General features: G+C 32.1%; 1 protein-coding gene across 2 annotated transcripts in view; it reads right to left on the bottom strand.

The window, feature by feature from the left end:
* Window positions 1-24,108, bottom strand: part of pxb — a 187,458-nt gene that overhangs the window by 11,820 nt on the left and 151,530 nt on the right. For both annotated transcript variants that reach the window (XM_068763041.1, XM_068763042.1), the window contains one exon: window positions 14,497-14,609. In XM_068763041.1, coding sequence (XP_068619142.1) covers window positions 14,497-14,609 — 113 coding nt within the window. The remainder of the gene's footprint in view (window positions 1-14,496; window positions 14,610-24,108) is intronic.

Genomic DNA, 24,108 nt, shown 5'->3' with positions numbered 1-24,108 from the left:
AGCCCGCTATCAACCTTACATGGTAAAGTTCCCGTGGCGATTACGAAGCGTTTCGATTCTAAGTTTCTGATCCGCACAGCCCGTGGATAAACAATCTGTAAGCTTCGTTTTTTCCTAAGGAATATAACCAGAGTTTTTCCAAGGTGAACAGGTGATTACTAAATGTGTATGCTTCAAAAATGTAAATAGATAACAAGAAATGTAAATGTGATAAAATGTGATATACAAAATGTGATATTAATGTAAACAAACAGAAATAAAAATATAAAATGTAATGTGTAACGAGAGAGGAATGAAAGGTCACAGAGCGAAAGAGAATGAAAGGAGAAATGTGTAAGAAAACTGAATGAAAGATCTTAAGAAGTATACATGAAGAGAAAGAAAATAAAAAAGGTTTGAATAATTAAATAAATTTGCCCGTAAAGTCCCTGTCCCACAAAAGATAGGGGGTACGAGAGGCCCCCAATAGCAGGGGCCATAAAAAAAAAATCTGTATGCTTCACCTTCGACCACAACGTCGCTTTCCAACAGGTGAATTGGTGGTAAAAGGTGGATTAGTAATCAATAAAAAATATATATGTACTCTTGTAAATAATGTTTAAGAAAAATTAAACTACAGAATTTTATGAATTGATTGAAAGAATCTATTTTTAAACTTACTTTAGCCAATAAAAATATTTCTTTTTTGTCTGAGATTCCTCCAGCAAATATCTTACCATGAGATACTTAAATATTAAGTTAGTGTTAGCAACAAGTTTTAAAATAGGTTAGCAAAGAGAAGTACACTTTATATGTAATATATAAAATTCTCGTGTCACGGTGTTCGAACTTGAACTCCTCTGAAACGGCTTGATTGATTTTTACCAAATTTAATATGCGTATTCAGTAGGTCTGAGAATCGGCTACTATCTATTTTCTATACCCCTAAGTGATAAAGGTTGTTCACACTAAAAAAAAAAATTTTTTTAAAGAAATTTTTTGTTTTTATTTTTTTATAATACAGCATACAAGAATACATACAACCATAAATTTTCACCCCTCTACGATCAACCCTTATTTTTTATTTGTAAATTAAAATATCAATTTTTTTTTGCAAAACATCGTTTGCGGGATCAGCTAGTAAATGTATAAAATATAGCAGCATAACGATATTCAAGATTTGTTATAGACAATCGTTCGCAACACCGCGTCAGCTTAAGTCAGCAAAGTACATGAGATACGTGTCATAATGCCCAACAATTTCTTTAACCACGGCACCTTATAAAACGTAACATCGCCATTTATTATTGCTACTACATTTTTAATGCGACGACTTCCATAAAAAATCTGCCTTTTGATTAAGACGCTAAAATACTACATAACTTTTTATTATGTTATGCTTTAAAGAATTTACATGTTATTTTAGTTGCTTAGTGTCCTCGAGAAAAAGAAGCCTGAGATATTAATAGATACAGAAATGGATATTCTAAATTGTAAAATATTTTTGAAATTGGAATTTCAAAATTTCCAAAATTAGTTTCTCGTTTAGCTCATAATATTAATTATTTGAATGGAATTTCTCAGCGTGTTGGTGTAATTTTAGTAAGTCAATAAGTAAAGCCATAAATATCTTACTCTTATATTGATAAACTAAAATATTTGTTACGTAAATATCATTGTTATGTCGACTATTTGAATAGGATATTTTCGAAGAAACAATTAAAGCGTGCGAAATAAAACTACTCTTGAAAAATGACATTTACTTATTTTTAAATTTTCGTAAAAGTTTTATTTAAAACGCTCTTTTTTATTTATAGTCGTATCACAACAGAGTAAGCATTGAAATACCATTACAGCTACACTAGGCAGGCGGGTTGGCGATCGCAGTGAGGTGTTATGGTACGTAGAGGTTGAGCTGTTCATCCTCTGGAAACTTGTTTCTGGGCAGTAGCATTCCTATATAATTAATGCACAAACTATGAACTACCTAAGATATTATTCTATGAATTGAACCTGCGATCTCTGATCATCTAACTTCTCTACTGCTAATCGTATATCCAATACGAGTTATAATAAAATATATCAATGTTTCTATTCAGTTTGCAGACATTGCATTTTTGGTGCCTAACCGTATTATTTGAATGAAATTTGTTTACAGTTGACTGAATTGAACACAGAAAAGAGATTCCAGATAATGTTTTAAGAGAACCTATTCTTTGTTACGGTTTCTTTGAACATATATCTGATCGAGACACGAGTCTAATGAATAAGAGTATAATAAGAAGTGAATCGAAGAAGAAGTATTTCATTTGATAATCAACAAAAATATTTTCCTTTGGTTTGGCTATCAAAACTTTTGACATGTTTTATAAAACATTTTTAATGAAATTAGCCGTTACCTTGCAGAAGTCCATCCTAAGTAAAAAAAGGACCAATATTAAGCCACTTCCGCACATGCAGTGGTAGTCGTGCAACAAAGTGCACCGCCCGCCTGCCCACTGATAAATGCGTATGCGGAAAACAATGCGAATTACACAACTGCCACCGTTAAATCACTCAGCACGTGTTCCACCCCTCCACAGGGCACCTTCAGGAGTTATGTTACACCGATTAGTGCCAAACACAGAGACTGTGTTGCACGACTACCACTGCATTTGCGGAAGTGGCAAAATATTGGTCCTTTTCTTACTTTTTATAAAACAGATAAAAAAAACAATCTTATCTTTTTAAATCTTATCTATGAAAATACACGGCATCTATCGAAGTGGAGCATTAAAATAGACCTGTAGTCTACACGTTCGCTAGCGAGAATAGCTAATGTGAAAACTTGCCAATGGAGTGAAGATAATCGAGGATTGATGGCTAGACTAACGGGTTTTAGGACGAAAAATTATATTCCTTTGTAGTAACATAGTGTAATGTCATATTTTAAATACACGAATGTCATTTTCTTCGAATTAATGTCCATTTTTGATATTAGAAATAAATTCTAAATATAAATGTTTGGTAATGTGTAATAACTATGAATATCGAATCATTTGTTTTCAGTCTGTACCTACACTGCTTCCTTATTGCCTAAAGGTTATTGGTTTCTTTTTTCAAATGGTTACTCTAGTCTTTGTTGACCTATATCTGTTTTAAATACAAAAGAAGTGAACTTATAATTAATAAACATGTTTTCTTTTATTGAACATTAGCTTTTCCCAAGAGCTCAGGATCCAAAATTTTATAGAGTTCAACCCTCTTTTTAAGAATAAGTAATTATAGTGCTCCTTTTTAAAACTATTTCATTTTGCACTACCGAAACAACTGTACCGGGCCTTAGCAAAGCGCAGAGAGGTGGGGGCGGAGGAAAAAAATATCGTGGCCGTTAACGGCGGAATCATTGTGGTAGCAATATTATAACAATTTTATATGCTGAGATAAATATTTTGTTTTTAATTAAAAAAATCATAGCATCCCATTTGCTTTGCCCGTTTTCATTGCGTTTTTTATTACGATCGCAGCGGATTCTTTTGAATCTAATAAATTTAATTAAACTTTATTAAAACATGTGTATTCGCGGAGTTTCTTCTTGATTTCTCTCTGCAACTATAACATCCTACGGAGCAGACTAGAGACAAAATTAAGAAAATAAAAAAATAAAATTAACAATAAGTCGACGATAAATAAGTTTCCAATGTTAAATAAACGAATTTGATCTTATCTTTATCTAAGAAGCTCGTTGTACATGCCAGTAGGCGTATCTGAATATTTAATTGTATGTAAAGTCTAACTAATTTAAAACACGCTACTGATGTGTTAAGCCGATAAATGATTGTATTGGTATTATGTTACAAAACTATTTTGACTTCGACTGTACCTATATAAGTAATAACTACACCTATATATACAAAGAGTTGTTAGTTACACCATTTATAACTAAGGATTTATTTTGGTTCGGTGAAGGTTAATATTAAAATATGATGTTCTTATAAAATATTAAAGTAAACGGCCTAAAACATCAGTCATAGTAAGTTTAGATGTGATAAAAATAGAACTTAATAATTTTGTTGGAAATTTTGAAATCTGTAATCGGCTCAATCGATGCCTATTAGGCAAAACTAGGGTTGACCGGTAAGGTAATAAATATTAAAATTACTAAAGAAGAAGAAAGTAAGTGGACTATAATAAAAAAAAAACATTCCAAATTCAAAAACTTGGGAATATTTTTCCGAATAAAATAATTTAATTAACAACAAATTCAGTTTAGTTATACATCGTAAACGACAATTATTTGTTGCGAGTCGCTTCTAATTGACGTCCAAAGAAACGCGAAACGCTCGAAATGCAATCATTGCGTTGTTCAATTAAAATAGTTGCGAAAATCTAACACAAAAGCGCTTGATCAACTGTACAGCAGTGTGTCCGACGACTCCGCCACGCGTGAAATGTTTTGCGGCTATTCAAATCAGTGCGCAACGTAAGAACGAATTGAGATATTATGCAAATATGTGATTGTATGCAGATTGTCGATAATAAGCTCGACCCGGTCGGAAATCAACGCGGCGCAGTTCGTTTGCCATAATGAGAGAGAGACAATAGGGGCTTAATAAAGACATAAAGGCATAGACACTTTCCGATCTCGGAGATAGCATTAAGCGTCTTTGTTTTATATTGTTCGGCGATTTGAATATCATTTTTTTTTTGTCGTAGAATAGTTGATCTAAATTCCATGACCTTTTGAAACAAACAAAAAAAAACATAATGATTACCAAGTAAGACGCAATTCTGTATTAAAATCATAGCCGGATGCAGCGCAAGACCGGTTATTGTTCCTATCTTTTAAGTAAGCCCATGACTTCAAGTGGAACTACTATTAATATAAACTACTGTTAATATATAATAGTATAGCAATTATATCTCAATTTGTGTAAAATTTAAATAGGAACTAAATATTAAATTTAAAAAGTTAAATACAAAGCAATCTAATACGTAGTGTCATAACGTGATTAATAATTGTCGTTTCAACCTATAGACGTCCCAATGATAGGCATATGTCTTATGTTGTTATGCCTTCGCTAAATACATCTATGAGAGGATATATCATTATCGCAGCGCTTGGTAGACGGATTGGCGATAGCGATGTAATAATATACGTACTCAGACGACGTTGCTGACCATCCTCTGAAAACTTTTGTGCAGTATCAAGGTTATAAGATGTACAATGAACAAAGGGTGAAATATAAGTGATTTTATCCTAGGAATCGAACTGGCAACCTACGATCGCAAGGCTCGGCTAATAATTACAGTACATATTAAAATATAATTTTCATAAACTAAGAGTTTTGATGTCCCATTTTGCGAAGATTATGAATATATATATATATATATATATATATATATATATATATATATATATATATATATATATATATATATATATATATACATATATCCAAAAGGAAATAAATATATATATATTTACAAATATATTCATCCTAACAAACATTAAAAGGTGTTATGATTAAATTCGACTAATTCATTTATGCCTGTTATTCTTAATTTTGGATCATTTACCGTGAATAATTATCTACTTCAAGAAAAAAATGCCAATTAATAGAAACATAACTACAAAAGCCCACTTTGATAGAAACTTTAAACATATTGAGCTCCTTTGTATTAACTTAAAATAACACCAATGAGTGTACCAAACGCATCTATAACTGTGATAAGGCAGATTAAATAAAAATATTAAAAGATTTTATTATTTAGTGTAAGTATAGCGAACCATATGATGGAGATATGTCAATAAAACTGCTATTAAAAATTCAATAAATTAATACTTTCACACCGCCAAACACTGAGTTACATGGCGACACATAGAGACCAATAAGGGCATCAGAGCTGTCTGAAGCATGACCACGAAGTTTTTGACAAGAGTTCACGAGTGAGAATAAGTGAATAGAAAACGTAAATAAATAATATACTTCATAGTCTTAACCAGTGCACAGCAAGCGGTGTGCCGATTCATATGTGTCGCGGTTAAAATTAATAAATTGAAATTTTACTAATTTTCATATTCTATATTCATACATATAATGTATTTGAGATACAGTGGTACATCACGTTCACTCATCTCTAGAATTAAGCTTTCGCTGTGCCCCGAAATTCTAGAATAGATTTTAATGTGCCGTAGATAAGAAAAGGACGAAAATATCACTGACTTCCATACAAAAACATGTATACACACACATACCTTAATACAAATTTTAATGTGCCGAATTATGTATGAATGATGCAATAGTTTCCTAAAACACAAGCTATTTTATGGTGAGGTGCTTAACCTCTGAGAACTTTATTTATTTGTATCATTAAATTTCGTTAAAGAATCTTCCATTTGATTTTTGTTATCATATTGCTGAATCTTTTTTAGTATAGTATAACGTGATTCTTAAACCAGCGAATAACGAAAGTAGACAATAATTAAATAAATTCTTTACCACGGCGATATAAAATCTTCTTATAAATCGCTAATGGCAAAATGGAATCGTTAATGAATTACGAAGCAGTGGAATAAAATAGAATCACCGCTAGAGGGCATTGGAAGAGATCTGTAGGGCGCCTTTTTGTACCTGAGGCTAGCACTCAAACAAAGTGCTTGGGCTCTCAAAGCTAAGACAAAGAGGGCCCGTAAATAGTCTATTGTGCTGCGACCCCAGCCGTGTTGGGGCTCGAGAGTCTCTCTACGAGTTTACGCCGAGTTTTTTGAAAGTGAAATACCGCTCGGAGGGCCGTTGTTCGACAATAACTCCTCCGTAGTTTCGAATAAACCGTTGAAAATAGAACGGTGTTAATTTTCTAATACCATACACAACTTTGCGGTGTACGAAAGTTTGTTGGATACATTTGCTAAGGGCCGCTTCAAATTTGTACATTGTTACATAACTTTTAAATTACCAGAGAGGATGAATAAAACATAACCTAATCTATCAACACTGTATCGATATAGATAATGCAACTGAATTATTATTATTTTGGACAATTCAACAGCATATTCCTTTTGAATTAAAAGCGACATAAAATAGATGCTTTAATGACTTATTCCTTTACGAATACTACCTTAGCCCTGTAATGTTTTCTTTTACTCCGGTGCCTTTGAGCCAGATAACCCTAAACACGGATTGGTATAACAATCATAAGGTAAAGTTATGAAATAAAAGGTAGACAGAAGAATTTGTCAAGGCTGTCGTAAGACACTGGATACAGGGTGATTTCGACCTATTCTATGGAAAAAATGTTAAAAGTATAATCATTGACAACCCAAGCTGATATCCTCTCTAGGGGGCTGTGCACCGAATTTCTCCTAGGAGCTTCTGTCCAGACTAAGAGCTCGGCGGTAAAGTCAGTGATAAATATACAGGTGGTTAACAATAATCTTTACGTATAGCTCAATCGGCAGCAAAAAACTTTAAAGCTTTTACACCTTTAACTAATCATCCTGTATGTCATGGCCCGAATGCCTTCTTTCAAGTGAGTCCTAGAGTTAATCACTAGAATCTTTTTTTATTTTAGGCTCAGCATCTTATCTACTCTACCATCCTCAATCCCTAGCTGTAAATCTCACTATAGTTCATTCGCGTTAAGATTTTCCCTCGCCGATAAAATGGACAATTTTAGAAGGTCAAGTTCACAGTGACCAGTTGAAGACACTTTCGCAAAAGGTTGTGTTGATTTGTTTCCAAAACGATTCAATGCATTATTAACGCGAATGAACTATAACGGAAAAAGTTACCTTTCGCCCCAAAAAACACATAACATGCGGCTTGCGTACAATCTGAACCGTGATCTAAGATCGTAAAAGACAATTGAAAAAATATAAAGTAAACAAAAATAAAAATGTAACGAAATGATTTGAATGTAGTGCGACGAACAAAAAAGAGCTATTAGCTATTAATATTAACACGCGATGTTATGGTAGACATGCGCCGGAGTTCCGCCCTCGACGTTTATTGGCGGAACATTATACAGTTGGCCAATAGTCTGTCAGTGTGGAACATTCTGTATAATTTCGGCATAATTAGTCACGCATGAAAATAATAAACAGAATAAAAAACGTCGAGCCGCATAATAAGTGGTCTAAATGAAATTCAGTTTTATTGTAATCAACAAAGCGGACATAGTGGCTTACTATGAGGCTGTTTTCCTCTGCAGTAACTACGAGAGACATTAATGAATGTTGTTTTATAATTTCCATTCGAAGTTTCATTTGCATTTGAAATGAATTTGTACATGTATGTTTGTTTACAATTTATTTTGAATTGTACGAAATGATTTGTTAATTTAACCGATATTTGTTTATCATAACTAGGCCGTGCAAGGATTTTAATGGTTAATATTTCTAAATATTTTTAGAATAAAGTTAATAGGGATATAGTCGGAAGACACGATACTGGTCGCTTCATACTGATCATATTGGATATCTATGGTCAATGTACATAGACATCCTACGTTTTGAAAGTTATTAATCTTTTCTCTAACAAAATAATAATTTAATTGTTCTATTTTCAAAAAAAAAGTAATGTCGCTTAGTTTGACGTGTGGACGAGCCTCCCGAAATCGCAAATGTTTCTTTAATTCTTCATACTTTCAAAATCATCATTACATAAAAACAGTGTGATCTTAATCAGTAAAAATTATTAAAGCTTTTACATCTATTTGTAATTGGAATGCGACAGGCAAATAACTTTTGTCGTTACAAAGACCACAGGAACAGATAGTAAAAATCATAATTTTTATTATTGTTCATTCGAAATTTGAAATCTATTTTTAGTTTTTTTCATTACGTTATTATTAATGTAACCATTGATTTTATATAAGTTGTTCCGTATAATTATTGATAGCAATTGAAATATACATTTAAAGCATATGCATAAGAGTTTTTTTAATCATTTACTTTTTACTTAGCCATTAAAAATACAATTTAGAAGACAAGGAGATAGACGCCTTGGTCGCCACACGCCGAGTCCATTTCATGTTCTATTTGAATTTCGAAACAAACTGCCCGTGTTATCTTTAGCCGTTGGATTTGTCGGTAAACTACTAAACACCGTGCTACCAGAATTAGCTCTGTTTACTTATTGACAGTTGTATGATTTATGAATAATAAACGCACACGGCATGCCGCCATATTGTTCTAAAATTATTTGATTCGTGTTTTGGTTTCTGGAACGATGATAAAATGATTTTATGATAAACTCTATTTGTATTTATGTAAATATTGAACAAAACTGTAACATAGTTCAAAAAGCTTCTTTTAATTTATTAAGTAATAAACTCATATGCAGAAATTTATTAAGGAGCTCGATGCTTTTATGTAGTTTATGTAGAATAAGTGGTTCAAATTTGAATTAAAAAGAAAAATCCATAAATTATAAATAGTTTTGAAGTTTTCTTTTGTGTTTTACAATGATAGTGTCATGGTTCATTAAAAGGTGTGATTGCAGCATAGCTTAACCTTAAAATATATCAGCTACAAGATCTCAGTCCTCTGCCACTGGGTCACCACTGCTCATTAGTAGTAGTAATTAAACGTGTATTGATGTGTAAATAATATAATAACCGTGTGCAAGTGGTCACAGTAAATGACCTCAAGTGGTTTGTCGTTTTAACCCATAAACACCCACTCCGAGGCCTAGGCCTGGCCCTAAGGACATGGGAGGATATACCATAATAGCCGTACCGCAGGCGGGTTGGCGATCGCAGTGTGGTATTATGGTTTGTAGAGGATACCACTGCCTATCTTCGGGAAACGTGTTTGGTGAGTAGTAAAAATCATAAATAATTAATGCACAAAGTTTTTAATTCTATAATATAGTAACCTGGGAATCGAATTCGTGGGCTACGATCGCAAGTCTCTGCTTAAACGGTTAATAATATCAATTATTAAATAACAATGTAATTAAAATATTTGATCTGATTTTTTTTAATAAAACTTTAAATTAACCATCATTGTAATTTTAGTCGTATAAAGTCTACAACTGGACTTGCTCGTTTAAAGTTGTAAAACTTATTCACTCAAGTGTGACAATTTATTGTAATGAAATCACCGAAACACTTTCGATAGTACTAAAGAACAAGATAGCGCGATTGAAAACAGATTTCACTATCTTTCAAATCGACCCTGATTATCTTCTCAGCTTTGAGCGCCTTATTAAACCAGTATTAGTCACCATAGCCTGCTTATCACACGTGTAACATATACTTTACTTAAATCCGACCTCCACTAACTGCCCGTAACGTGGCGAGAGTATTGTGACGGGTATAATTAAACCTGTGTATTTGGTGCAAGTTACAAGATGACGATATAGCGTTTTATAACACACTCATTTTGTTATTGATTTTAAAATTTGTTTTGGTTTTTTTTTTTTAAAACATATTTCAGCTGTATGACTTCCACAGCTGAACATAGGCCTCTCCCCAAGGATTTCCAATAAAATCGACTTGAAAGCCTCCGTCCAGCGCCTTTCGATCTTAATTATAAGTATATATGTAATTTGTAACTTGTGTAAGTTAGTATCCACACTATTTTAAGTAAGATTATCAGAAATAAATAAATAAGAAACAAAATTTTATTGAAACCACTTTGATCTATGCGTCATAATCCTGCTAACCTATTCAAAGATGCCCATCTTAAGTAATCATATATTTTAACTATATAAATTATAATTTCCCCAATAAAGACTTACAAATGATTAACTTAATTAAGTTATAACAATATCTATAGATTTATAATATTTTGTAGTACGTAATTAATAATGGTAAAGTTAAAAATATCGATGTAATATAACGAAACGTGCTAATATAATGCTAACCGATAGAAGATTCTATCAGGTAGCATTAGTAATAATCGGTTTACTAGATAAGGTATTATCTCTTGTTAAAATCACATTAGTGTAATGTATCTAGGTTCGACATATGAGTAAACATTGTGTAATATTAGATGCAAACAAAATATCTATTAGAGAATGAATAATAAAAAGAAAATAGTACACGCGCTACAACAGGTACAAGAGAAGGTCTTATCGCTCGAGGCGATCTCTACCAGACAACCTTTTAATGGAGATGACACAGAAACAATGATTGTATTTTAAAAATAGATATTAGTCAATTGCATATTTTTTCAAAATTTCTACACAAAATGGCATTAATCGTCGTTTCTGCCTATATAAGTTCAATGGATGCATAGACCTCCCCCAGTGATATCTATAGAGGGGTGGGGGACATACTACAATCACCAAGACTTGAAGGTGGATTGCAGCGGGCTATTATGTTACGTCCAGTACTCTGCGCCTATCTCCAGGAAACTTCTTTGTGAGCAGTGGCATTCCTATATAAAGAATGCGGATTGTGAATTATTTAAAATTATATCCGGAGAATCTAACCCGTGACTTGCGATCCTCGGTCTCAGTTTTTTACTGTTTAGTTACCACTGTTCGTTTTAATGACTTAAACTTTATTCAAAATATATGTCATCGCTTCAAAATAAATCTAATATATAAAATTCTCGTGTCACGGTGTTCGAACTTGAACTCCTCTGAAACGGCTTGACTGATTTTTACCAAATTTAATATGCGTATTCAGTAGGTCTGAGAATCGGCTACTATCTATTTTCTATACCCCTAAGTGATAAGGGTGGTCTACCCCTAAATTTTATTTTTAATTTTTTAGACAATTTTTTTGGTTTTTATTTTATTATGATACAGCATACAAAAATACCTACAAACCTAAATTTTCACCCCTCTACGATCAACCCTTATCTTACATTTGGTAATTAAAAACTTTATTTTTTTTTGCTAAACAACGTTTGCGGTATCACCTAGTAATTTTATATGATAAAGAACTCGTAAATTACATGTTCATAACAACACATTGAGTTTAGATAGATTCAATTAACTTATTTATATGTAATTGATTTAAGAATGAGGAACTAAACAAAAAATACACTCGTGGAATATAAATAGAAAACCGCTCGATTTTTACACTTGCACGGTGCGGTGTTTAAGACCGGGCTTAAATCTCGACTAGGTGACAGCCACTCTAATCAACTTTCTCAAGCCATTGCCTCCGAGTGCGACGTGTGACGACGGTTTTAACGACGATTAAACTGTCAGTGGCACCCTGTCGTCACAGTCGACGCTTCCACATTCACTACTAATTCTTGAAACCATTGCCGCTCGCAACGGGGACGAGAGTTCGCGCTCGAAATTTGTTAACTTCACAATTGGCGCCATTCGCACTACGTGTCATGCGTTAATGTTATTCTGTTTGCGTAAGCTTAAATACAATTTGTACGATTTCAAGTGGTACACGATTTGTGCTAAAATTTTAGTTTCAATATTCAAACTAATTGTGCGAAAATTATGTCCAATAACCTTGATATTACAAATGGAATGCCCCTTTAATATGACTCATCCATGATAATACAATCCTATGTAGATATTTAATTGTGTGGGGTTTTGTAATCTTTTATAAAACTGTATATTATAGGTTTTTACTTTTAAAGCGTCAAAGGGTGAATGCATTGCTAATTAGTCAGCAAAAATCCCATAAACTCTCACATCTATTTCCAATCATTCTGTATAAAGTGCTTGCTGTAATGAGCAGTTCTAGCCCAGCGGTAAGAATTGAGAATTACGATCGTAGGCCGCAAGTTCGATTTCTGGAATTTAATTTTATAAAATTCAAACTTTGTGCTTTACTTATACAGAATAGCTACAATTCACAAAAAATTTTCAGACTGCCAATGCTCACTTTGTTAGTTTTCTTATAGATTATAAAAGAAAAAAAAACTGTTTTAGCTGTGCCTTATTTATTTTACACAAATAGCACTATTATATATATCATTTACGTCTGTATTTTTTCTTGCATTTTTAAAATTTATTGTAATTTTTTTCGTTCAAGTAGTACAATACAGTAAAACACACAGTGTCTTCAATTTTCATATAAAAGATTCGTGAATTATTTTCGCTGAACTATTACTATAGGTTTGAAAAAATGTTAGTAAAAATCTAGTGTGAGCAAAAATGCTGGTTTGAAAATTGTAATGTTCTATGTTGTATCTAATTAAACTATTTAACTTTAAATAACAGCAGAAGATAGTCTACAGTTATTACTGAAGTAAATGTTTTGATTACTAATGAATTGAATTCCGAATATCACACCGATAAATCAAAGGAATAAACAGACAAGTGTAAACGTCGTCTATTTGTCTTTTGACGCCAATTAAACTGTCACGGGCAGCTCGGCTTCGGTGTTATTGCTTCCACGTTTCACGTCAGCTGCTAATTTGTGAAAATTTCCGTTCCTCTCAAAACCGTTATCTGAATGATTTGTTAGATCCAATTTAATTGAATTAATGTTATTGTGTGCCATTACATCGGAATTTATAGTACAAGGTTCATTTCGAATGAATATATGAATCGAAACGGGGTTTGATTAACATAATTGTTAAACTGATATGAGAACTTTTTGGAGGTTACCTAATTTTCACTATTAATAGATAATATGTCCAATAAATCAACGTCAAGCAGAAAATTGAAATTAGTGTTTTATCCCCAAATATTAATTCAACTAAACTTAATGATGTTTAAAATAATTAAGATGTAATTTATGATTTCAATTTTATCATTGTCGTCACTGGTAGCTGGTAGCTTATATCAGCTTGACTGGAATACTAACACAAGACACTCGACTAAATTAAAATAATTTACTTGTTTTTAAAAACGTTTAGATCAAGTTGTAATTCTGATTATATGCTTTGAAAAAATAGTGCTTTTTTATCCAAAAGCGAGCTTCTAAAGTGTTATTTATTCCTTCCACTATCTATAGATAGATGGATGTATCATTATCAGAAACATTTCAGCCGTAGCACATCGGCTAAAGGATATAAACTTCCGCTTCCGACCTTCACAGGGTCATTTGGACACCTTGTAGCAGACTTCTTAAGTTAAAAGATTACTCACGACAATGTAAACAGCACAGAGCCCATACTTTTTTTAAATATCTGGGATTAGCCAGTACCCGCCGCATTGACCTTTTTCAATTTGACGTTGATTTATTGGACACTGATACGTTACGTAAATTATATTTAACATGAGAACATGAATCATAACTATGTTATAACAAGATTATAATTTTTACACATGATATTAATGATTGGTCAATTGCAAGTACAATACTATATAATAGAAATGTACTTACAGTACATACGTGGTGTTTGTTTAATTGTTCAGCTATTATTCTATTATCATCATACCAGCTGGTAGACGCCCCCCTGTGAGGTCCAGGCCTTCAACGAAGATCGCTACGATTACCGGCCTCACACTGCCCACAGCCTGTGTCTTCCCGCGAGGGTCCTTCTAGTGGAGTGTTTACACCCATACGGCATTTACCGGCCTGTAGTCAGCTCGAGAACCTTTGGTTCCTAACAGCCATCCGTTGTCCAAGTTATTATTAAGATATACCAAAATTACTTACTTCCACACAAGTACAGCGCCGATTAAGACGCCCACCAGCAGTACTATGGAACAGAGCGCGATGACAGCTGAAGTCTGGAATGATGGTCCACTGTGATTGTACGCATCTATCTTCTGAAATAAAATAAATGAGATTACAATTAAACCCATAATACTAGTTAATTGTCAATAAGGAAATTACAGTAGTAAAAAAAGTTATATGTTATCATAAATGAGGTTCATAATTTAAATACATATGAGAAATTTTCGCCTATACACTGACTAATCACAATATCTCTGTAACCACAAAGGTTACTAATATGACATTTAGTGAGAGTATTCCTTTTGCTGAGTAAAAATCAGCTAAGAACATATTTCACGAAAGTTTACGTACAAGAGAGTTTTGTAGGAGTTCGTTTAAAAAATGCGTATTTAATAATTAAAATTGTTATAAGTACAATACATGTCCAATATTTTAAATATTATATTATTAATGAATGAACTAGCATACATTGCAATGAGAAAAGTTTTACGCAATAAGTGGCACATTTTAAAAATAAATAAATAATCACAAATTACAGGAAAACAGATTGCGATGGTATGGCCACATTCAACGAAAACCAAATGACCACGTGGTAAAAGCTGCTTTACGCCTCCCAGAATTCCCAAGAAGGAGAGGGCGTCCAAAAGCTACGTGGTGGTCTAATATCAGAAAGAAACTAGAAACCCTTCAACTTGATGCAGAGACAACCCAGGGTAGAGTGGCCTAGCGCAAACTGATAAGGAGACCCGACCCCAAATAAAAGGAAAAGGGAAGGAAGAAGAAGAAGAGGAGTAATAAATAATCACAAAAAGGATAGTTAGATAGAAAGAGTTTCTGCAAAAAAATATCTAAGGCTGTAAAACGTTTCAATCTGTAGTAACATATGCGTTCGAATATTAAAAATAGACATCAAATCGTTTACGTGTAGAAATTTGTGACGGAGCACTTGTCTGGTTAACGAATAGATTCAAGAGGCTCTGAATGTAACGCATGGAGTAACCAACGAAAAGTGCCGGCCCCAATCCAATCGAGCGCCGCAACGAGCTCGGGAACGTAAAAAATTAAAATGCTGCTCCAGTTACACAACGTGACCTAAAAATGCGCCGATGGGAGAACAAATGAAAATTCGCTAATAATGGCTTATTAGCGGATGAATTCTAGAGAGGAAGCACACTCGACTCCATTGTTTGAATTTCGAAAAATCTCATAATTGAAATGAAAATTTTGAACATATTTCTCAGTCATAACGAAGTTTTTATTAACTTTATTTATAACAAAATTTATATTCTTCCATAAAGGTCTAACAGCTTGTGATTCTTTTTCTCTAAATAAGCTTATTGCATACCAGTTGACATCTCTGATACTTTTATATATTAGATGACAATATTGTTATTCTCCTAAACCTGAAGATGGTACAGAATATGTGGAATTTATTTAATAATAAATTCCCTTATAAACGCCCTTCAGATTGTATACTTTTTTCTGCGGATTTCTTACTGCGCAATGTTGTCATTGTCATGATTTAATATATTTTTATGAAATAACGCGAAAGAGGTCCGATAGCAAAAATAACGAAGTTAATTGACGCAAGATGATTTGACGGTACTTGATAATAAACAAATAATTGTAGTGGACGTTAATGAATGTACAGAAATAAGCGTTTTTTTATGTGAAATAAAGGTGTGTTTACACGTAACTAATTTTAAAATTGTATTCAAGTAACATTTAAATTTTTTAGACATAACCCGATTGAATATCTTATTAATCATTATCTTGCATCAGTTTTTGCATTTACAATATTAAATTTTTAGTTATTGTTTCATTTTTATAACTTAATATTCATGTTATGGTATGACATTATCGTACAGCATTTTAAGACGAAGAACAAAATACTATGTGTCAAAAAAAGTCCCTGGATGCTGTTGACGCAAGACCGGCCGTCGGGGTGATCTTTGGTGAGACATGTGACCTGCAGTGGGTGCCTATCAGCTGACATTATGATATTGATCATTAAAATTACAAAATAGCTATAAATTATATTACAAAGTATCTTCATATTTTTGCATAGAGAAGATAAAAATTCTGTCAAAATTTTGCAACACTTTTTGTTCGGATTTCATCCCAAAACGTACTAAATTTCAACAAATAGGCCCGATAAATAAGTTCCTATTATTATCAAGTCTTACTACAATTTAAAGCTAATAATAACGTTAAGTGGCAGTTCAATTTCTTTGACATTATGAGTGTGTAGATAAATCGCTTTGACGGTAATTCGCGCAGTAAAAGGGTAATTAGCATAGCTAATTGCTTTGTCTGGCGCCGCTTCAGGGATTAGATTGAAGAATGGCTGATATAATGCCTTTAAAAACGTTAACGACTGACTCCAATTAATAACGCCAGTATTACGGCAATCTGTCCTTGATTTGGATTCCTGAGTCATGATCTAATGAAGATGTCCCCAAAAATTTCTGGCACATCAAAACATATTAGGTCGTAGTGTAAGTCGAAATAGCTTTATTATAATACCATATACCATATATATTTTTAATTCGACGCTCGATTTTCATTTTTATCAAAAAACAAATATTTAGTAATTTTTTTTGCTTTGTAAATATTAAATAACTGATATTAAATATTTAACATTAATAATTTAATAACATCTAGTCTTAGGTATATTAAATAATAAAATTTTAATTTACATTAATAAATAATACATAAGTATAGTTAAACTCAAGTATATTAGACCATTTAAAAAAGTTCAATTTATTCACTTACATTTACGAACAGTAAATTATTCATAAACTCATATATTTTTCGCAATTGTATGAATCTAAAACACTTGACCTGTTACTTTTGCTTCAGTTATGCTAGACGTCTTAAAATTTAACTTACATCATGTTTTAATAGCGCGCCTGTGGAAGTATCACTTAAAGAATAATATGAGCTTTTCTCCGATTTAGGTAATGGAGGCTGTTGAATCTTTAAATGCCAAAAGACACAGGATTATTCTAAAACTAAATTAAAACACAAAAGTAGGAATATGTAATGCTTGTGGTTACTAAACGGATGACTTTGTATAGAATATTATTTACTTGAGACACAGCTCTGATAAAATGTTTATGTGTTATTTTGTTCCAGGCTATATTATTTCCTAAGTTTTTGGTGCCAAAATTATATACATTATAAGATTAGAGCGGCGACATATTGTCGCCACTAAATCAATAAGAAAGTAAAAAGAAAAATACTACATAGATAAAGCAAACAAACCCAACTCTAATATTATTGTATTAAAAATGAACACAAGATGAAGACAATAAGGATTATGCCTTAAACAAACATCTCCATTTCGTCCATCAAACACAACACGAAAGTTTCGGCAAATTAATCAAAGCAAATGTATCAATGGAAACGAATAATTCAATTCGGAAATCCTTGGAATGGATCCAACGTTTGAGCTAGGCAATGCTACTATACAATTGCGTTCGCGATTTATCAAACTTAGCACTCTGATATAGACTATCGGGTTTTTGTGAAAGAAACTACATCGGAATTGGCGTTTTGTGCCGGGGTCGCGAAGAATGTCGTATATCATACAATAACTAATTTGTCTTATAGGAAACGAGTTCTTTTGCCAAATATATTTGTAGTTAGCGAGGTGATTATATATTTTTCGTTTCTTTATTCGATATTAATAAAATGTTGTTATTATTATTAAATTCAAATAATCGTTCCTTTTTATTTTATATAGCTAACAAAGTGATAAAACAGCTGTTTTCCGTCATTTATTTCTTGCCGGAGCAATTTGCACGTTAATTCTTGTTGGCAATTTCATGAAGACTTTCTTAATAGACGTGTGATCAACACGTGTTGCTAGTGTTGACTTACAATGTAAGCCTATAGTTGTTAAACGAACTAAGATAATAGAGCTATGCTAGGGATTTCTCTATGAGATGGAATAAAAAAATGAGAAGATCCCAGCGGAATGCACAGTTGAAATAGAAGTGGGCAGGTTGTTTTTTTTATTTTAATTTAATATTACAAGTTTTCCTTTAACGTAGTCAGAGCCTATATTTACTAAATTACAATTTCTAGACGGGGGGGGGGAATCCTCATTGGACGCCTGGGAATGGAGGGCCCAGGCAGTGGCAAATTTTTACTGACTAAAACCCCCCACCGTCGGCTCGGTTATAATTAAGTTTCTAATTTATGCTTATTTTCTAAAATTTCTATAGTATTAACCCTTATTTATATTACACTGATTATTTTCTTAAGCTATTTACGTGTTTTATTAATCTATACTTATATGTAAATTCTACGTTTAATACTAATTCCTATCTGTATATCCTTATACAATACAAAAACTTAGTTCTCATACTGATTCTTAATTTTGCTTATATCTATACATCCAATAATAACTCATCCTACTGAAGTGGGCAGGTTATGCGTCAAGAACAGCTATCCACAAGGGCTTTAAGGTTCTGTGATGTACACCACGGAAGGCTAAACGCAGTGTAGAACATTACAAGCATCTGTCTACCCACACATTGTCGGCTAGTCAAGCTAATCAACCACAGGAACATTGACACAATTATCAATTAAAAAAAAAACCTTCGAATGCAACGGTTTATGTCCAACTGCGAAGATTTTTCACATCGTCATTCAATTCTTACTTTTTCTCATGTCTTACTTTAATTACGAACTAATGTAATTCACTAACAGTGCTATTAAATTAACAAAATATTATAGTAATGATTATTATCTATTGTAACGCATTAGATAAAGGTTTATTTGCAGTTTCACATTTAACAAGATCTACAACCGAATATTTGTATTATATGAAGTTTCTAACTTTTGTAGAAAATTTAACAAGACATTGAGAAAAATAAGAGTCGTTATATATGTTCTATAATTAATCGATAAAACATAAAAATATATTTTAATGAAATAGAAAAACTAGACAACGTTCTGAACTTGTCTCCTAAAATAATTGTTTTTATATAAATAACTTATTTACATATCATCTCTTATTTTTTAATACAAAAGGTATAATTTTTATACATTCCCAACTTACTACAATAAGTTTAAGTAATATCTTTTTTTACACAAATAATGTCAACACAACATTAACTTCAAGTATACCATAGCAAATGCACTGAAATGGAACCTGGAAATTTTCAGCTTTAATATAGTTCGTAACCACTTGTAAAGAAAATAAAGTAAACATAATTCTACATAATTCTATGTATGTTTATGTACGTTTGTTTATAAATACATATGTCTTGTACACGTCAACTACCTATTATTAGTACTTCTATCTAAACCATACTATGGTAGTCTGTAAGAGATTGCCTTGTGTGATAAGACCGCCCATTGTATTTTTTTTGTATATTATTGTGAAACTATTTAAATGTATTTTACGATACAAAAAAAATGTTAAATTAAAATTAAATTAATAATAATTATAATAAAGATATAAGTCTGATAAAAATGATTCAAATATTACATTTCCCTGTTGCTTTATGGCAAAGGTGTGACCAAAATAAATAAATACAATACAATATATAACATCTCTGTATAACATATTAACACAAAACCCGGTAAGTAAAAACTTTAATAACTCTTACGTCATTTTGTAATGATTCGATAGATTTTTTTTCAGGTTTTTCAGGTATTGGAGGTGTTTACATATAATTATTTCCGTGCAACAGTCCACACGCAACTGTAACAAAAAAAGGGTCATTTCATATATTTTTTTCCCACCCCTTGCGTTCAAACCTAAGTGCGGGCATTATATTCTTTTTGTCTCCCTTAGTAATAACATGAGCTGATACAACGACACGTATGGCCATTACGTGAGCCCTAGGATGCGAGATATTATTATTATGTACAAATATTGTTTTTTTATTATTCAATTTTATATCCATAATTCGTGTAACAAGATAAAATTATATATTTATCTGAGAAATATAACAATATCATAGCTATTAATTATAAGTTATTGTTATAAAATGTGTAATATTTGGAAGTACACAAATATTTAATGTATTTATATATGAATAAAAATTATTCACCAAATATATGGCTTAGAGTAGTGGTAGCTGAACGAACTGTGATTTGATCATATGTGGCAGGTTTGGTTCAGGGGCTACAATCTTATATAATTCACAATTTGTGCATTTATAGAATTAGCACTGCTCACAAAAAAGCTCCTAAAGGATGTACATAACAAAAATAGCGCCTTATGCGTACCATAATACCATACTACGATCGCGAACCAGTCTGTCAAGGGTGTTGATTATGGTATCCCTTCCCCTCCCAAAGATATCTTTGGGAGAGGTCCAAGATATAAGGTCGTCTATGGGCTGAAACGACGATATTAAGCATATAACTTCGTTTTGATTTATTTGGCTAATATTTTTGTGGAAATTTTTAACGCTCAAAAACAGAGAAATAATTTGGAAATTTTCAAAAATAATTATTATCTTTTTCTTATATAAACTATGGAGTAATTTAAAAATTTGTATTTTTCTAACGATCATTTGACTTCAATGAAAATCACTAAAATAATTATTGCTAAAATCTATTTCTGTATAAAAACGTATGTTTTGTAAAGAATATTTATATCAAATTCAAAGTCTTTCATCCTTATAGCTCCCGAGATGTTGTGATAATTCCAAACATAAACAGAAATATCTTATATATGTGTAATATAATACACCCAAAAAGTAATCGATTAAATATAGTGTTCCGGTATTTCAAATAAATGCATTATTATATAATCGAAAAGAGGGTGGAATGTGCTTGTATAATAAAAACATTAGCAGGCACCGCAGTCTACGCAATTATTGAACGTAGTGGGGAAAACGGAATTATTATATTCCGTAATTGGATAAATTTTACCAAATTAGGGAGTGCTGTTTGTTGTCTCCATCACTTAATAGTGGGGATGATGGGGGTGATATGTTATTGCCTTCGTAGTACATTATATTTAATAGCTTACTTAGCTAGATAGCAGAATACGTATTATGTAAAATTATAAGTATTATTATATACTTTGTAAGTAAACGAACGCGTGAAATTGTTTTAATGCGGAAATCGAAATACGACACGTCCGCTATTAAATCTTTTTTGCAAGAGTGAGACAACAATATGCGTGTTTGTAAAAACGCTTATTACATTTTATTACGATGTACGATTCCCATATTGTATTATACATGGTGATTGGTTAGAAGTATAAAAGTTAGAAACTATGATTAGTTATACGTGTATATAAGAAGACATAAATAAAGAAAAGAAAACTGAATATTAGCATATAAATATTTATATGTTACCAATTTTAGTGCGAATGTGCAATTATTATTTTTTAAAACAGGAAGTAACTTAAAAACATCAATAAAAACAAGATTTTCGGAAATATTTAAAAATATATAAAATCTTGTATATATATAGTCATATGTGATTTCTGTTTATCCGTAGATATTATTAAATTAATATATTTATTTATGTAAACATTATTATCAACATAGGATCTAGAAGAAGATTCCAGAAATACTTAAAATTTAAGTTAAATTTAGCTCCCCTATAACGAGCACTGATATGAAAGCAGCCTATAAAAATTTCAGATAAATACTAGAAAACCGTAATAAAATATTAATTATTATTTAAATATTAATTATTATTTATATATATAACTAAATTTGCAGTTGCTTGATTACGTTTTCAAAAAAACAAAATCAAATTCGAAATACATCTTCAAGAACGGCTTAGCCGGAAACATACATCGAAGACGAAATACATGACTGAAGAGATATGATTAATGGAACTCTAGAAAATCGATGACGTAAGTAATGAAAGTGAATAACTTAAGTTGCGCACAGTTCGTCTCGTGGGGCAAACTAAAAATATTATCGTCCATAACAGCTTGCGATTTTCGTTAGTCAAGGGGCGTTGCTATGATATCTTGCACATTTTAGTAATACGTGACTAGAATTCGTAGCGACAGGAATGATGCAGGGAACGGTCTGCGCTTCGAAAATTTAATCTATTTTGTTAGCAATCCATAACAGAAGATAAATAAATAAACAGAATAAAAAGAACTATGGATAATACCGATAAGACCACCTTTTGTACCTCTATATAAATTGCTTCTTTTATTTTATTATTTTCTATGGTGTACAATAAAGTGTAAATAAATAAAAGAAATATTTAAAAAAAAAGGTTATATTCAAATTCGAAGGATTCGATCAGAGGGCGAAAGAAATCTAAACCTTCTTTACGTAAGTTACCCTTGAGGTTCCCATTTGGAACCTGACCTCTAATCGTTACATATATTATTTGGACGCTTACCGTGCTCTTATAGCTAAAGCAGACGCTTCGTGTAGCAACGTCGTACTAGGTCACCCAGGAGAGGAATTCAACTAGGGCTGTCAATAAATATACGTAGCATTACGAATAAAGGAACCAGAGTGGGCTGAACTTTAACTTGATTGGACGGTATATCCTGGCCAGTTCAGAAAGCGTTAGCTCTGATACAAGCTTATCCAGAATGATAAAAAAAGATCGCTTTATTCGATCTTTTTTCTTTTTTCGAAGCTATACTAAAGAATAGAGATAAAGATTTAGGGGCACGGCTGACGTTATTCGAATGTGACGTCAATTTGTCATACCCGAGCTATCTGTAAAGAAATCCGTCATCGGAGCAAAGTCGATTAATCGAAGTATATCGCGCTCGAATCTCCATACAACTATAAAGGTTGTCCCATTGATTAATTGTAAAAGCTTCTGTCGTTGCATGCGTTTGTAACTATTTATATTACTACAAATATTGATTTTTGTAGTTTTAATTTTCTTCTCATTCTTTTTAATTTTCTGTTGGTTAACCACACCTTTCGATTGCCGAGTAGACTTCGCTCACGTCTCAAATCGTACACTTAAATTCATTACAGTACAAACTCACACACGTATAATCATCTTCGTCCAATTGGTGAAATCGAACTAGTTACGTTTTGTTCAGTTCGTTGACCCCTCATTTCCGCGAACTCAGTACCGATGAAGCTACAAAAGCCTCCGGGCAGCATCAACATCAACAAATATAATACATACAGCCTACCGTATCGCTAGATTTGACGTTGATTTAAGGGACAAGCGGTATATATAAAAGAACAATCTATGGAACGACAATATTTAAAATTGGCCATGTCCAAAGCCTATCGGGCTGTCCATCTCAAGGCGGCGGTCGATTTGTCAATGGCCCCTCCTTAATTAATAAAAAGGTCTACTAAAAAGAATTCCGAAAGACCTTAATTAATTTGGGCGGCTGTGAACTTTTTTTGTTTAATTATGATTATCGCTATTACTCTATAAAGTATTCTTTGGAAGTAGAAAAGTTATTTAACTTGAACTTGACAAGCAATTTGGGGTCATAAATTAAGAAGCATATTAATTTAATATTCACATAGAAACATTCGCAGTGAAAACTTGATGAAAAAATGCGAGAAAAACCCAATTTGGTTAAAACTAGAAACGGATTGAGATCGGATCGAAAAAGAGTACATAAAAAACTCAAATGTATTTTTTGTAGTTAATTTCACT

The sequence above is a fragment of the Battus philenor genome, unplaced genomic scaffold (genome assembly GCF_028537555.1).
Source record: "Battus philenor isolate CCGP_79_NKW_IND1 unplaced genomic scaffold, ilBatPhil1.0.hap1 SCAF_17, whole genome shotgun sequence".
NCBI classification, from domain to species: Eukaryota; Metazoa; Arthropoda; class Insecta; order Lepidoptera; family Papilionidae; genus Battus; species Battus philenor.
This window is presented reverse-complemented; position numbering and strand designations above follow the sequence as displayed.